Raw genomic sequence first — 15,566 nt, forward strand, 5'->3', positions numbered from 1 at the left:
CCTTAATCACTTCTAAGAATAGAAGGTCATTCTTGGTGAGCAGCCTTTCTGTAGTGACTAATTCTAATTGCTAGGTTTTTTTTATACGTTAAGCAGAGGTCTGCCCTCCGGCAGCAGCCTCTACCTATAATCGTAGTTCTGTGTGCTGGAGAGAGCAACTTCTCTTTTCTGCGTAATTCTTGTAAGTCTTAAAATACAAGATTTTCTTAAAGCATTCCCTTCTCCTGGGTCAAATTCTCATTCCCATTTCTTGTATGACATGGGGTATAGACAAGTGCTGTCCAATGGCACTTTCTGCAATGATGGAAATATTCTGTATCTGTGTTGTACCTGGTGGTAGCCATTAGATGTGAATATCGGACACTTAAAATGTGGCTAGTATGACCCAGGAATTGAATTTTCAGTGTAAATTTAAATAGCCACTCATAACTAGTGGCCGTTATACTGGAAAATGCAAGTCTAGAGCCTTGAAGTCCACCCCATCACACACCTGTCTGGCATGACAGTATAAACACAATGGCCAGAACAAGATAATTGAGATGTGGTCTTATACAGAATGTGGTGGGGTCATCTCTCAACCAGAATACTGAACATTAATGAAGCTTAAGATTATATTAGCATTTTAAGCACCATGTTGTATTATTGGCTCATACTGAGTTTGTGGTCAACTGTTGTCAGTAAGCTTGTTGTCGCTTTTCACAAGAATTGCTTTCACATAGGCCTTGTAAAAATGCTTGATTAAAATTCCAAAACACTGCCTTATCCCAGCTCAATTCTCATCTTGCTATTTAGTATGTTGAGAGGTTTTGGATCACAATTCATCTAATATATGAATTACACTTTTAGTTTTTTGGTATTTGCACTTGATCATTCACATCTCTATGTTCATACAAATGTCGATAGCACAGGGCCACAGTAGCTGCCACTAGCTGCTTCCCTAAAGGTTAATGCCAGTCTGTGAATAAAGACTAGGGATATGAACTCACCTGCCTGTATGATAATTGTCACCACATTTTCTATGTCTTATTCACAAGGACAAGATAAATACTCGGGTGAAATAAAGCTATTCTGTGTCTGCATTCTAGTCCATTGGTCTGTGCACCATATCAGAAAATAAAATGAAATTTGTTTAACTGGATGTGTTTATATGGAATCAGTCATCTATATGGTAACTGATGCAGTGTTTTCTGGTTTGTACTATCATCTGAAGTGAAAATTCTTTAGGCTAATTAAAAAATATATACAAATCTAAGTTTTTTTTTTTTTTTTTTTTTTTCAGTAAAACAGACTACAGTAACTTAATGGTTTTATTTTGGTGTTTAGAGAAAACCTAGTTTTACTCATTGAATTTCTGTTGAAGGCGTGCTATTAAGCATGATGGACTGAGTGCATTTATTTCACTCTGCTCCTTCCTAAAAATCCCTTTAAAATAAAAGTAAAGGAATAAAAAAGTGCATACCAATGGGAGCAAAGAGAAAATAGAGAACACGAAGAAAGGATATAGTTCAAATGGAAGATGCCATACAAATTTTGCAAGCAAATGGATAAATTGTAACTGACTTAAAAGTGAGAAAAAGTGAAGTTGATCCAAAAAAAAAAAAAAAAAAAAAAAAAAAAAAAAAAAAAAAAAAAAACAAAAGAAAAAAGATGCTTCAGAACCTCAAAGTGGCTTAGGAATTTAGAACCTATAAAGATGGGAGTGCAGAGTAGGACTGAAAACAGGATTGGTTAAAACTTTTGCATAGCAAGATAGAAGTAATCAGACCTCCAGGTTTCTCCTCCAAAACTCAAAGCCCAGTAACTATCTTTCCCATGACACAGGTTTGGAAATTTAATTTTGGGAGACCTTAAATAGAAAGTCTCTGGGATTCAGGACACAGGCCCAGCTGTTTTGGGGTAATGATTGAGGGGGGCCACATCTTCTAAAATCAGGAAAATTAAGTCAAATTTCAATACTTAAGATAACACCCCCACCCCTCAGTTTATTTCCTGTTAGCCTTCCCAGATGGTAGCATCCAAGCTGTACTCACCAGACTGGAGACTGGAGAATTTGAGAGAAGATTCACTGAAACTGACATGTGGCCATTTCATCCTGAAATAGGTCCCTCCTTCACCTGTGCTGGCACTCACTATTCAGCAAGCCCATACCACACACAGCCCTCAGGAGGCTTTTAGTGCTGCTTTTTATTAAGTATAAACGAGTAGCCAGTGATCATCAGACTTTTGAAGATATTTCTAACAATGAAGTCAGAGTCTGAAACAAACGAGGAATGAGAATCAGAGACAAATGGAAGGAGAAAGGAACATCAAAACAAATTTAGTATCTTTGGAGAGAAAAGAAAGGTACTATGTCCACAAAATCAGAAAAACATGGTGGAAAAAAACAGTAAAAGGAATATTCAGAAAAAGTTAACAATACAATACCAGACACTTTAAAAAGGTAATAAAAATGTTGGGAGAAAGTTGAAAATCTCAGAAAAAAGAACCAAAAAACAAAGGGATGGAAATCATGGGAAGAAAAAATAAGAAAACAGGAAGATGAACTAAAAAGGCTAACACTTATCTAATTGGAATTTCACAAAGAGATGTCAGTGGAGATAGAAAGGAGGAAACTATGAAAGATAAAAAATTTTGAATTTCCTGAAACTGAGGAATATACATTTCTAGATTGAAAGGACCTGCTGAGTGATGTCTCAGTGAAAACAAGGCAAAGGTGGTCCTATGAGGACTGTGCTCCTAGCGCATCACCATCACCTGGGAACTTGGTAGAAAAGCAGCTTCCTTGGTACCCACCCACGCCTAGTGAAACAGAAGCCCTGAAGGTGTGGGCTTAACAATCTGGGCTTCCAGAAGCCCCTGCCCACCAATTCTGACGTGTGCTAAAGTTTGCAAAACACTGGTGCAGAGAGTCAGAACGGCCTCTGGCTTCCCAGGTTGGCATCATCCATGAGCAGTGTCTTCAAAATGCTAAGAGAGGCCGGGCGTGGTGGCTCCCACCTGTAATCCCAGCACTTTGGGAGGCTGAGGCAGGTGGATCACGAGGTCAGGAGATCGAGACCATCGTGGCCAACATGGTGAAACCCCATCTCTACTAAAAATACAAAAATTAGCTGGGCGTGGTGGCGTGTACCTGTAATCCCAGCTACTTGGGAGGCTGAGGCCGGAGAATTGCTTGAACCAGGGAGTTGGAGGTTGCAGTGAGCCAAGATCGTGCCACTGCAGTCCAACCTGGCAACAGAGCCAGACTCCATCTCAAAAAAAATCCTAAGAGAAAAGGATTGATAACCTAAACTATACACACCCAAATCCTATAAAGATATTTTCAAACATGAAGTGACAGCTTTTACACATGGTTTCTTGCAAAGCTAACAAAAGATAGACCCCAGGAAAATGAAGGAGCAAGCCGAGAAAGAGGAAGACTAGACATCCAGGTAATGGGACTCTCGGGAGGAGAGAGGTGAAAGAAACCCCCAGGAGGGAGGGTAGGTTCTACAAGAGGCTGCAGTATTTACATGATGCAATTGGATGACTTCTCAGCAGCAAATCTGGTCATTCGCAGTGTTTCTCATCCAGATCTAGAGTCACAACTCAGTAGAGCTGGAAGAGATCATTTCATTTCATTTCAGTTCCCTCTGTTTACGGGAGAGAAAACTAAGGTTCGCAAAAACGTAGTAGATCAAGACACAGGACCGTCTGGGTCTAAATCTGAATCTCCTGTCTGGGGAGCTGTAGTTTGAGTTATTGTGTCAGATCTTATCAGCAGGTTGATTAATGTAGAGTATCACAGTTTTGCGTTTACGCTTTCTGGCTGGTAGCAGTAATGGACATTCTGTTTTCTGATGTTCCTATGCATTTTGAACAATAGCTAAGGTAAATTCTTATGGTGCAGTCTACAGCTGCTCTTGAGTGTCTGAACTCTAGTTTGTTCACTCTGGGGTCTTGAACTCATTCATTTTATCCTGAGTTCTGGGGAACCAAAGATAAATCAGAGGTTCTCTCCACTCACAAGTAAATCGCCTAGTAGGGGAGACTCAAACCAGATCAATGGTCCGACGTGTGAAAATGACTGTGGAAGGCCTCTGCCCCAAAGAAGAAATAGGAAAAATTTTTAAGTTTACTAATCAGAGTAGAGTCCATTTTTATTGTACATAAATTACTTCAGATTAAATATTTTTTCAATGTTTTCTTTATCCTGTTGTCTTCCAGGATTTGCTTTTTAAATTTCCATTTACATAAAGGACTAGATTGAATTTATACTTGGGGATCAAAGAAGGGCTGTTTGGTATGTGGTGTGAATGGGGCTTTTGACTTCTTTTTCTTTTATTGATCTGTTGTTGTTGTTGTGTAAAGAGACAGGGTCTTGCTATGTTGCTCAGGCTGGATTTAAACTCCTGGCCTTAACTAGTCCTCCCACTTCAGCCTTCCAAATAGCTGGAATTGCTTGCATGTACGATGGAGCTTGGCTCATATTTCTTTTTTCATTTTTAACATGTGTTATGACTAGTGCATGAATAAGACACTGATTATTGCAGGACCTCTATATTAAAATATTAATATGTGGCCATCTTTATTATGTTTGTGATCCAAAGGATAATTATATTTTATGTTGACCTGGCTTTTTGCTGAAAGAACTGACTCTTTGCTTTTTTTTTTTTTTTTTTTTTTTGAGACAGAGTCTCATACTGTTGCTCAGGCTGGAGTGCAGTGGCATGATCTCCACTCACTGCAACCTCTGCCTCCTGGGTTCAAGCAATTCTCCTGCCTCAGCCTCCCAAGTAGCTGGGACTACAGGTGCGTGTCACCATGCCCGGCTAATTTTTTTTTGTATTTTTAGTAGAGACAGGATTTCACCATGTTGGCCAGGCTGGTCTCGAACTCCTGACCTCGTGTTCCACCTGCCTCGGCCTCCCAAAGTGCTGGGATTACAGGCGTGAGCCACCATGCCCGGCCTGACTCGTTGCTTCTTACACCAACACACGTTTGCTGGTTAGTGTCCTTAATTCTTCATCAAGAATCTGTCTCCTTACACAAGTTTCCTCTGTTGGCTTTATTCTCTGATGCCACAGTACCAATGGACCAGTCTAAACATGTGTTCTTTTAATGAAACCTCTTAATTATCTTTTTAGAAAAGAGATGAGCAGAGACTGTTTATTTTTTATCCATATGAGAGGAGTTCTTTGCTTGCCAAATTTCTGTTAAAAGTTGCCTGATATTATGGGGTGTTAGTTATTCCAGCCAAGATAGTTTTTAGGGAAGCTTTTCAGAAGAGAGTGGGGGTTATTGTTGGAAATATAAGTGACCTTTACTGTGTTGGCAGAATGTAGTGTTTTCTTTAACAGTTTGTAATTCCTTTATAAATGGTGCTAAGCTGGTTGTTTGCAAGTTATATATAGAAATTAGTATTTCCTTGGGGCCAGGTTTGACTGTACCAGTCAATACATTTAATCTGCTTGCTTGATGGTTGTTTGTATGAAATGACCATAGATTCAGCAATTTGTTAGTTGCAATCACTGAATTGGACTTAGGGGATGTGGTTAGAGTGATGCATTCTAAGAAAAGACGGTATTGCAAACATAAAAAATGACTTCACATTAAATTTCAGTGCACACATCCTCTAAAAGGAAAATGCTGCATGCAGATACCTTCTCTAAATTGCCTAGATTGCATGTCCTTACACATCACAGCTACAAGGTCTTAAGCTGCCTGTTATCTCGTGTACTAGGGAGGAGACAGCTAAAACTATTGACAGGTATCCCTTATTCAACAGGAAGCTACACTTTGGTTGGTTTAGGAATTCCAGCGTGAGAAAACCTGATATTCTGGTTCCTCACTAACAAAGAATATTCCACTCTGTGGTTCTCCTTTCAGACCCTGGAATTAAATTAACACCATTTATATCCACTGAAGAGAGCATGAAGGTTCTTTTGAGACAGTTATGCTTTCTGGAGATTACAGTGAATCAAGAAGTAGAACCAATCATCACACTAAGTGGTCATATCACTAACCTCATAAGTTATATTTTACTGTTGTTAATTTAGTCCAGATTTAGATTCAAGGCAGGTGTTAAGAGTATCCAGACAAACTAGCACAGTTCTTATATGTGAGAATAATGCACTTACCCATTTTCTTAGTGATTACAGATGCATTAAAATGCCAGTATTGAGCTGTTCTGGGCAATAGCATCTCACACCTGAGCACAGGGGGACCCTAGTCTGCACTCTGTCTTAGAAAACCTCCCATATCAGAAGCATCAAGTGCAATGGTAATGGATAGTGAATGAGAACTCCAGTAGAGCTGAACTGGGTCCCTGTGGCCAGAGGCTGCAGAGCTGGAAGAACTGATCCTGTATGTCAGGGAAGGAGAAGAGCACAGTGTGTACCCTGGAAACCAGAGGAAGTGTGGTGCTTCGCCCCCTAAGTGGGCATCAAGGTCACCCGTCATCCTTCTGTCATCTGTCCTGCATGGAGTTAGGAGCCTCCAATTGGTGCCCTTGCACCTGGTCATGCCCTCCTCATCCCAGTCTTTCCACCCACAGCCATCAGAGTAGCCTTTCTAAAATGTACATGTGATATTGTCATCCCACCATTTGACATCCTCTGGCCCCCTCCCCACAGTTGACCTTGAGATAAAGGTCAAATGCCTGATGTGGTTTCCAGGGCCCAACTTGACGGCTCTCATCTCCCAGAGGCCTCACTCTTGAGCCTCTTCTTTCTCCAGTCTCCACCTGTGAACGCTGTACTCAGCCATCAGGTGTTCCTTCATTTCCTCAAAGGGAAGCGTTGCTCTGCTCTCACTTGCCCAGATCTTTGCCTCTGCTTGGAGCACTAGCCTCTACTGTCCCTTGCTGAGCTAACTCATCCCGCAGATCTCAGCGTAGCCGTTTCTTCCCTTCCTTTGGGAAGTTTTGCTGACCTCCAACATTCTCCCTGCCACTGTGTGGAAGTCTGTCCACAGTACCTCCACTGCCGACTCTTCCTTGCCTGTTGCTGCACTTACCACACTGTGGACAGCTCCCTGTTGTCTGCTGTTCTCCCCACTAGACTTTAAGCTCTGTGAGGTCAAGGGGCATGTCCATCTTGCTCATGTAGAACTCCAGCACTCTCAGAGTTAAATATCATCAGATGAAAATGGCAAGCCATGTTTGCCTCTGCATTTTAAAGGTATTTGGCAAAGTCGGCTGAAAAGTGAAATGGGCAACAAAATGAAACCATTATCGTTGGACCCAAGAAGCCGAGGCCAAAATACCTGGGACTCCTGTTTTTCCAGTGGCCTCTTAGAAGCCTGAGGGAACCATCTGGCATTCCTGACCAACCCAAGTCCCCAGGCCTGTGTGTCCACAAGGGACTAATTATACTTCACTTCAGAGATTATTTAACCGTGGAACTCCCTGTACTATCAACAAACATAGAAGACCAAAATATTCCTAGTCTCTAAGATGGATTTGTACGAGACTGAAATACCTTCCAGTATTTACAGTTTATTTTGTGATTTTTGAACAATGGAAAGATGGTATTGCCACATTCAGTAATGGAAAAAGGTATTCGGAGTTCTGTTTTTGTTCAAGCGTTGCACGTTTCCTGCCAAAAATATTAATTAACTACAGTGCTTTTTAATGTGTTGATCAAGTTTGGGATTTATTCCTATTTGGAGAAAAATGAAAACTGGGGTTGAGTTGAATCTTTGTCTTCTAGAACTGGATATTTTTGACCAACTCCATAAATTTTTTTTTTTTTTTGAGGATTTTAGATGATAAAAAATATTTTTTAATCTAGTTTTTTAAGGTAGTTGTCTCCCATTCTTAGCCCTCTTCATTATACAAAGCAAGTTTTTTGTTTGTTTTGTTTTAAACTGGTGTGGTATATATCAGGTGGTTACTTGCTAGTCAGTCTAAGAGCTAATAAGAAACGGGTATTTGGATTTAATTCGGTTCCATTAGGACAGATTTAAATTTTTGTGATACAAGGACTATTATTCTGGCAGTTGTAAGGGATTTTTGTGCTAGGAAGCAGTGCTGACAAAGACAGCACTGTGCACGCGCCATCTATAACTGAGCACTTTCACACTGCAATTTAGGAGGTGTGCAGTTCAGGAAATTGCTGGCTTTGGCTGGAGCATACTTTTACTGCAAGGAAAATTTTATTCGTCACTCAAGTAATTGGCAGTTTTAATACCTTGTTCATAATTACCTTATAAACAAACGAATATATAAACCAAAGATTGTGTGGTCTGTTATCTAACTTGTAGCCTTATTTGACCAACGTGATAGACACCTGTGGGCCTCCCCGCCCCCACCACCAACTGATTTGCTGTATTTATTGCACACATCCATAGCTGAGTGTTTTGATTTGTTGTTGTTAAATACAAATGTAGCTATACGTGCCTGAGACAGCCTGGGGACCAAAACCAGATGCAAAGTTTGAAGGGAGATAGGGCTAGGGATGGGGGAGGGGATAGAGGGAGGGGCACTCAGGCACTTCAGAGTGACTCCAGTGTTTGTAGGAGGACATCCTGCTAATGCAAACATTTGGATTATGCATTTAAGAGAAAACTTTGGTCCCCTAGAGCAGTGTGGTTTTATTTAACCCACACACCCTGACCCTAAGGCCTTGTGGCTTGTCTCCTGGATGGAATCCATCTCCGGGACCTAGGGATTGACTAATTGTCTCACTTGCATTACCCTATACCTCACAGCTAGATCAAGGACTTTATACGCAGGCAAATCCAGATGTGGGAAATGGTCAAAATCAGAGGTCATGGCTGACTTGACTCTAAACAAAAGCCTGTAAGACTTTATGGGAATCTGAAGGGCTTAATATTCATTTGTGACTTGTACATAGTACTGCTGAATCATCTCTTTTTTAAAACTTTACTATCATCATAAAGTTCAGCTCTTAAGATATACATTGTCTATGCTAGTTACTCGACATTAGATTTTCTGATGACTTGGATTTTAAAGTTGGAAAAAGACAATCCACCCACAGTCCTTAAAAATACTGTGCAGAAGGGTTTTAACAATATTTCGAGAAGTTTTCTGAATTTGTTCTTTAAATATAAAATGTATGCCCGTTTTCTCCCCTTATTCTCTTGTGAAGAAGGTGGCACCTGACAGAAAGTCAGCCATCTGACTCTGGTAGATGGTAAATACATGCAAGCCCTGGGGCCCCCTCTCACCTGCAAAGTGGGCAAGCACAGATTGGGAGGGCCTCTGTTCTGTGGCATTCTTAGTGTTGGCATGATGATGGCTCAGTGAGCCAGGGTAGATTCCCGGATCAGTTTAAAACCAGAAGTTCAGCATTTTTGCAAGGTGGGAAGTAGGGGCCTTTTCAAGGGAGGTACATATCTGTATGAGAAATTAAATGCTAGAGTATCTTTCATACTCTGTATTCTATGAAAGAAGCTTTAAGGGATTGCTTCAGGAACAATCGGGCTTATTCTTTGAGCTGACTGGGGAAAGCTTGAACTTGTTAGGTGAAAAGCCCTAGTTTTAAAATGTTTTGTAATGTCTGTACCAGAGAAATTTTATTATCATTAAAGGGTATAATATATGAAAAGTGTTTAGCAAAGGGCTTGGCACTTAATCGATCCTCAATATTATTAGATTTTATACACTTTCTCAGGGTGATACATAGAGAGAATTCTGCTTCTAAGAATATCTCAGTATGGCAGAGAAAACCAGTGGTGTAAGTTCAACATCAGCTTGCAGCACAAGATTTTGTGAAAATATATAAGAGGTACACCTCGCTTGGGAACCTACTGCGATAGTGAGAGACCGATGAGTTAAAATAATGCAGAAGAGCTCAGAACACCATAGAAATCCAGTTTGGGGTACAAAAAATACACAAGATATATTTTGCAAGTTTTCTTTTTAGTTGAAGATTAACTGCAGACCATGTACAAACACCAGTGTGTGACTTACATAAGACACAGAATTCTGTTCAGAGCATTCAGATTGTTTCATTGTTCCTTGCGTTGTAAAGAGGAGACCTTTCTGTGATTTGTAGATATCCTTTCTACCTTGACGTTATTTTCTCCTGCCAAAAGATGGTCTAAAAAAGACCAAACTTCCTGATCTAATACGACAAGATGGCTTGCACATCCGTTTGATTGCTGTTTTCTAACAAAATTGTCATTTAATGCTGCATTTTCCCTCAGGAGTTACTATATTGATTGATGACTTTTTAAGAACTTTGAAATGGCCACTTTTTTTTCTGTTTGTTTCCTTCCATTTGTTCAGTAGAACACTCACCAATAGAACTCTACACAGTGGTAGAAGCATTCTGTATGTGTGCCGTACCATTTGATAGCTACCAGGAGTGTATGGCTATTGAGCACTTGAAATGTGGCTACTGTGACTAAGGAGCTAAATTTCAGCATTTAATTTGAATTAATTTAAATTTAAAGAGCCTCATGTGGCTCGTGGCTGCCATACTGGACATCATGGTCTGATGTTTAAGACTTTGAATGTAAAACATGTTTTGATCTAATTATGCCAAGGGATTATTCAAACTGGAGTGCTCTTATGTAATACTTTTGTACTATTGAAAGGGCTGGAGCATATTCATTGATATTGAAAACTATGGCAGTTCCTTGAAACTTGCTGTTAAAGAAAAGGGGATCTCTCTAGAATGGTTCTAAAAAATCCCCAATCTAACAAGTATTTTAAATTCATTAGCACCTGTAATATGGGCACTTTTCAGCGGAAGAATTAGAAATAGATTAGGAATCAAGAAGAAGGAATAGGGAATTAACTCATCAGTGCCTGGTATGCCACCTTGGTGTTAGGCATTTTGTATACCATTTAATAAGGAGAAGGGAGAAGAGCTGTTAAGAAAAATAGCCAGATGTGGTGGTTCACACCTGTAATCCCAACACTTTGGGAGGCTGAGGCTGGAGGATTGCTTGAGGCCAGGAGTTGAAACCAGTCTAGACAACATAGTGAGACCCCCACTGTACAAAAAATTAGTAAGGTGAGGTGGCACTTACGTGTAGCCCTAACTACTTGGAATCTGAGGTGGGAGTGTTCCTTGAGCCCAGGAGTTTGAGCTGCAGTGAGCTATGAGTGTGCCACTGCACTGTAGCCTGGGTGACAGAGTGAGACCCTGTCTCTAAACAATAACAATAAATAAAAAATTTTTTTAAAAAGAAAAATAGAATAAAGAAACATACAACTGTTGTCTTTAAGTGCGTAGCATTTAGACAGCCACAGCTGCTAAACAGTACCCCAGATTTATATAGGAATGTTTTCCACATATTTGAATATTATGATTTATAATTTAATGAGTAACTTAAAATGGCCATGGTATTGCTGTTTAACTTTTTTGTTGTTGTTGTTGAGACGGAGTGTCGCTCTGTCGCCCAGGCTGGAGTGCAGTGGCCGGATCTCAGCTCACTGCAAGCTCCGCCTCCCGGGTTCACGCCATTCTCCTGCCTCAGCCTCCCGAGTAGCTGGGACTACGGGCACCCGCCACCTCACCCGGCTAGTTTTTTGTATTTTTAGTAGAGACGGGGTTTCACCATGTTAGCCAGGATGGTCTCGATCTCCTGACCTCGTGATCCACCCGTCTAGGCCTCCCAAAGTGCTGGGATTACAGGCTTGAGCCACCGCGCCCGGCCTTGCTGTTTAACTTTTAAAAGTACTGTTTAGTCAGTTCCGTATTTCTGAAGAACCAGTCAGGAATAGAAAATATTTTTCTTCTTTCAGATTGTTGCACCATTAACCTTGTTAATGGTGCTTTCTTTTAATTCTAGGGCTGGAAACAGGATTGTTGAAATACTACCTGAACATCTGAAAGAGTTTCAGTCCCTTGAAACTTTGGACCTTAGCAGCAACAATATTTCAGAGCTCAAAACTGCGTTTCCACCCCTACAGCTCAAATATCTGTAAGTGAAGTTTTCTTTAGTAAAAACTTTCACCTTTAATGAAAATATTATAATGAAAAAATAAGATGTAACAAACTTTGTCTACTTTACTACTGATGGATCAAAAGTATAATTTATTGACTTGAAATTTGCTATAAGCTTGAACAACCACAATCTGCAGTTTATTCTTACACTTTCAGATTACAAAAAAATTACATTTTTTTAATTAGAAAACCTAGATGGTGTGAAAAGTGCTCATTTTAAAAAAAAATCAAAATCAGACCATTGCTATGTTTTATTAATAAATGAATGTCATAAAAAGTAGATATTTATAAAAAAATTTCCATCCGTCACATATTTTAATCACTCTTTTCCCAGCAATATGTGTGAATCTTAGCATCTGTCCTTGAGGACCTAAAAAGTAATTTTTTTAAGTTTCCATTGATGGTTAGGTTCTCTGGAGACTCCTAATACAGAGATGGCCTGCACTTTAACTTGCAAATAAATCAGAAGGAGAAGCTCATCTTTAAATTTTCAACAGGTATCTCAACAGCAACCGAGTCACATCAATGGAACCTGGGTATTTTGACAGTTTGGCCAATACACTCCTTGTGTTAAAGCTGAACAGGAACCGAATCTCAGCTATCCCACCCAAGATGTTTAAACTGCCCCAACTACAACACCTGTAAGTAAAATGTTCTCTTAGATACTGTTTCTCACCTCCTCCAAACCCTTGGTGTCTATTCCTTAAAATCTACAATATGGGAAAAAGGAGTTTAGAAACAAGAATGTAGCTGCCTTTCCTTTGAGAATTGGAGGTATAGAATCTCCAAATTGGAAAGAGTCTTAAATGTCACCTCATCACCTCCTCACCTTGTGCCAGCTGCTGCTTGACAAGACACGTTAGAATTGTTACTGAAAAAGTGAACAGTGTAATCATTGACCAACGCCGGCACAAAAGTGCCATTGTGGCACTGAAAAAAGCCGAGGTCTCTCAACAGCTGTGGTTTATGAGAATAATACCGGCAACTCCAGGAGTCTCTGATAGCTTAAGTGGCTGTAAAGATCTGTCTCGTTAATAATTGTAGAGCGATATTGTAGAGCGATCTGTGAACAGACTCCTGCAATAGTGCAACTTTGGCTGCACATTGCAAACACTTGGGGAGCTTTTAAAAATCTCACTGCCCAAGCCCCACCCTAGACCTCTGGGGGGTCATATCCAGGCTTCAGAAATTTTTAAAACTCCCAGGTTGGGTCCAGTATGCAACCAAGGCTGAGAACTACTGCCATAAAGAGAAAGCATTAAACCTGAAAAGAATGGTGAAAGATAGTAACCAACTTGTGAACAGATCGTACAGGATAAATTTGAGGCCCAGCTCCTTGATAGACCTCATATTTTAGTATAACATTTAATAATCTCATTCTGGATTGTTTAAAAACAAATCTTAATTTGTTTGTGTCTATCCTGAGTGGACAAGACTTTAGACATTGAAATGCAGTCTAGTTTCAGTATGGACAAGACTTTAGACATTGAAATGCAGTCTAGTTTCAGTATGGACAAGACTTTAGACATTGAAATGCAGTCTAGTTTCAGTATTTTATTATTCCAAAAACACATGACCCATTTCAGTAGGAAATTCACTCCCTGCTTAACAAATTGAAATTCTTTACAATAAAAATGTTTAGAAACTGAAAACACTCTATGTAATTGAACACTGACTGGTTTAACTATATTGTAGTAATGACACATTTTATTACTACCTCCAGAATTTAATTGTCCTATAAGCTAACTCTTGTAATACTCAATGCAGCGAATTGAACCGAAACAAGATTAAAAACATAGATGGACTGACATTCCAAGGGCTTGGTGCTCTGAAGTCTCTGAAAATGCAAAGAAATGGAGTAACGAAACTTATGGATGGAGCTTTTTGGGGGCTGAGCAACATGGAAATTTTGTAAGTGTGGGTTATCACAGTTCCTGCTCAGGTAGTATGATCATAAAATGCTCACTGTTCATTCAGTAGGTCTTATGTGAAATCCTATGTTAAAAGTCTCATCATCCACAATCTTATTTATAATTTAGTATTCAGTTTTGATTCAGGTAATGTGATCGATAATTTATAAGTACCTAAATTTATAACCACCTAAATTATAAGAATATGGTTGTTTTGTTTTTTTTTTTTTTTGCTGACGTCTTCATATAACAAAAGCTTAAACATCTAATAACAGTAGGAATGTGTAATAGGTTGTAATCATATGTCCCCTTTGAAGAGACTAGATAATGAAGTTTTGATCCTGCTTTTGATTCTTATTGTAAATGTAGGCACCTGGACCATAACAACCTAACAGAGATTACCAAAGGCTGGCTTTACGGCTTGCTGATGCTGCAGGAGCTTCATCTCAGCCAGAATGCCATCAACAGGATCAGCCCTGATGCCTGGGAGTTCTGCCAGAAGCTCAGTGAGCTGTGAGTTGCCTTTTATTCTCCTCAGGTTTGAGAGCAGGGATCATGCCAGGGCATGAGCTTCTTACCACTGATCTGTGAAATTTTCATAACAAAGTTTCCAAGGTGACAGCTTTTTTCACATGCAACCTAGTCTTATTTTTGTTGTGGTAAGTTGAAGCCAATTCTGTTGCAGGTCTATGGCACATTGGCAAAAGCAGTGATGGTTATTTTCAAGCAAAGAGAATGTACTGTTTTAATTCCTGAGACTAGAAATATTTACTTGGGTATTATTAAGGCAGAATTTAAAAATAAGGATTAGTGTAGCTCACACGCTACCTGTCTTTTGGAAAACGAATCATTGCATTGAATTGAAAAATAAAAGCTATTATTTGTTTTTCTCTTTTTTCTTTACAGGGACTTAACTTTCAATCACTTATCAAGGTTAGATGATTCAAGCTTCCTTGGCCTCAGCTTACTAAATACACTACACATTGGCAACAACAGAGTCAGCTACATTGCTGATGGTGCCTTCCGGGGGCTTTCCAGTTTAAAGACTTTGTAAGTTAACACATTTTGCTGTCAGTACATGAACCTAATTGGTTCCTAAATGTGCCCACTTTTCTCCTAGCAGATTTCCTTTGTTGTCAAGGAAATGCATACAGCCTCAGAAGTAGTGTCTTCATCTTTCCCAGATCAGTTTGATTAAAATGGATCCATTTCATCCATATGTGTTTCGTAAAGGGATTAAAAAGGAGAGTAATCAGTTTGTTTTGGTGATTACAGTTAACCTTCTCAGCATCTCCAGGAAATTGGTAACTGCTTGAGAGGGAAACAATTTTAAGTCCACTAAGTTTTCTTTATAAAATGCAAATTAAGAATTACTTAGAGCACAAAGGTCTACAAAGGGCAGTGAAGGAAGATACTGTTTATCATGCTGGTTATATCCTCAACCTGATCTCTGTCCTAAGAGAAAGGAAAGGGAGTTGAATTAATTGACCTTTGAAAAATTTCTCAAATGGTAATTTAAGGTTGTGCAGTGGGCTTTGGATTTTTGCTCTGTCAGAAACTTTTGCTCTGTTCACGATTTGAAGCATTACATAATTGAAAGACATACTGTATACTTTGGCGAACTTCTGCATGTGTGGTTGGAACAGTGGTTTTAAAGTTTAATGTATTTTTCAGACTGTTCGGATCTTTCAGAATGTAGTCATTTTGATAGAGGAATTAATAGGGCCAGTGTCAACTTTTTCTGATTTTAGGG

General features: G+C 39.5%; 1 protein-coding gene across 1 annotated transcript in view; it reads left to right on the plus strand.

Moving 5' to 3' along the window:
• LRIG3 (leucine rich repeats and immunoglobulin like domains 3) overlaps positions 1–15,566 on the plus strand; it is a 47,588-nt gene that overhangs the window by 16,795 nt on the left and 15,227 nt on the right. Inside the window, exons 4-8 of the mRNA XM_010379146.2 lie at positions 11,749–11,880; positions 12,401–12,544; positions 13,671–13,814; positions 14,183–14,326; positions 14,720–14,863. Coding sequence (XP_010377448.1) covers positions 11,749–11,880; positions 12,401–12,544; positions 13,671–13,814; positions 14,183–14,326; positions 14,720–14,863 — 708 coding nt within the window. The remainder of the gene's footprint in view (positions 1–11,748; positions 11,881–12,400; positions 12,545–13,670; positions 13,815–14,182; positions 14,327–14,719; positions 14,864–15,566) is intronic.

The sequence above is a fragment of the Rhinopithecus roxellana genome, chromosome 10 (genome assembly GCF_007565055.1).
Source record: "Rhinopithecus roxellana isolate Shanxi Qingling chromosome 10, ASM756505v1, whole genome shotgun sequence".
In the NCBI taxonomy this organism is placed as follows: Eukaryota; Metazoa; Chordata; class Mammalia; order Primates; family Cercopithecidae; genus Rhinopithecus; species Rhinopithecus roxellana.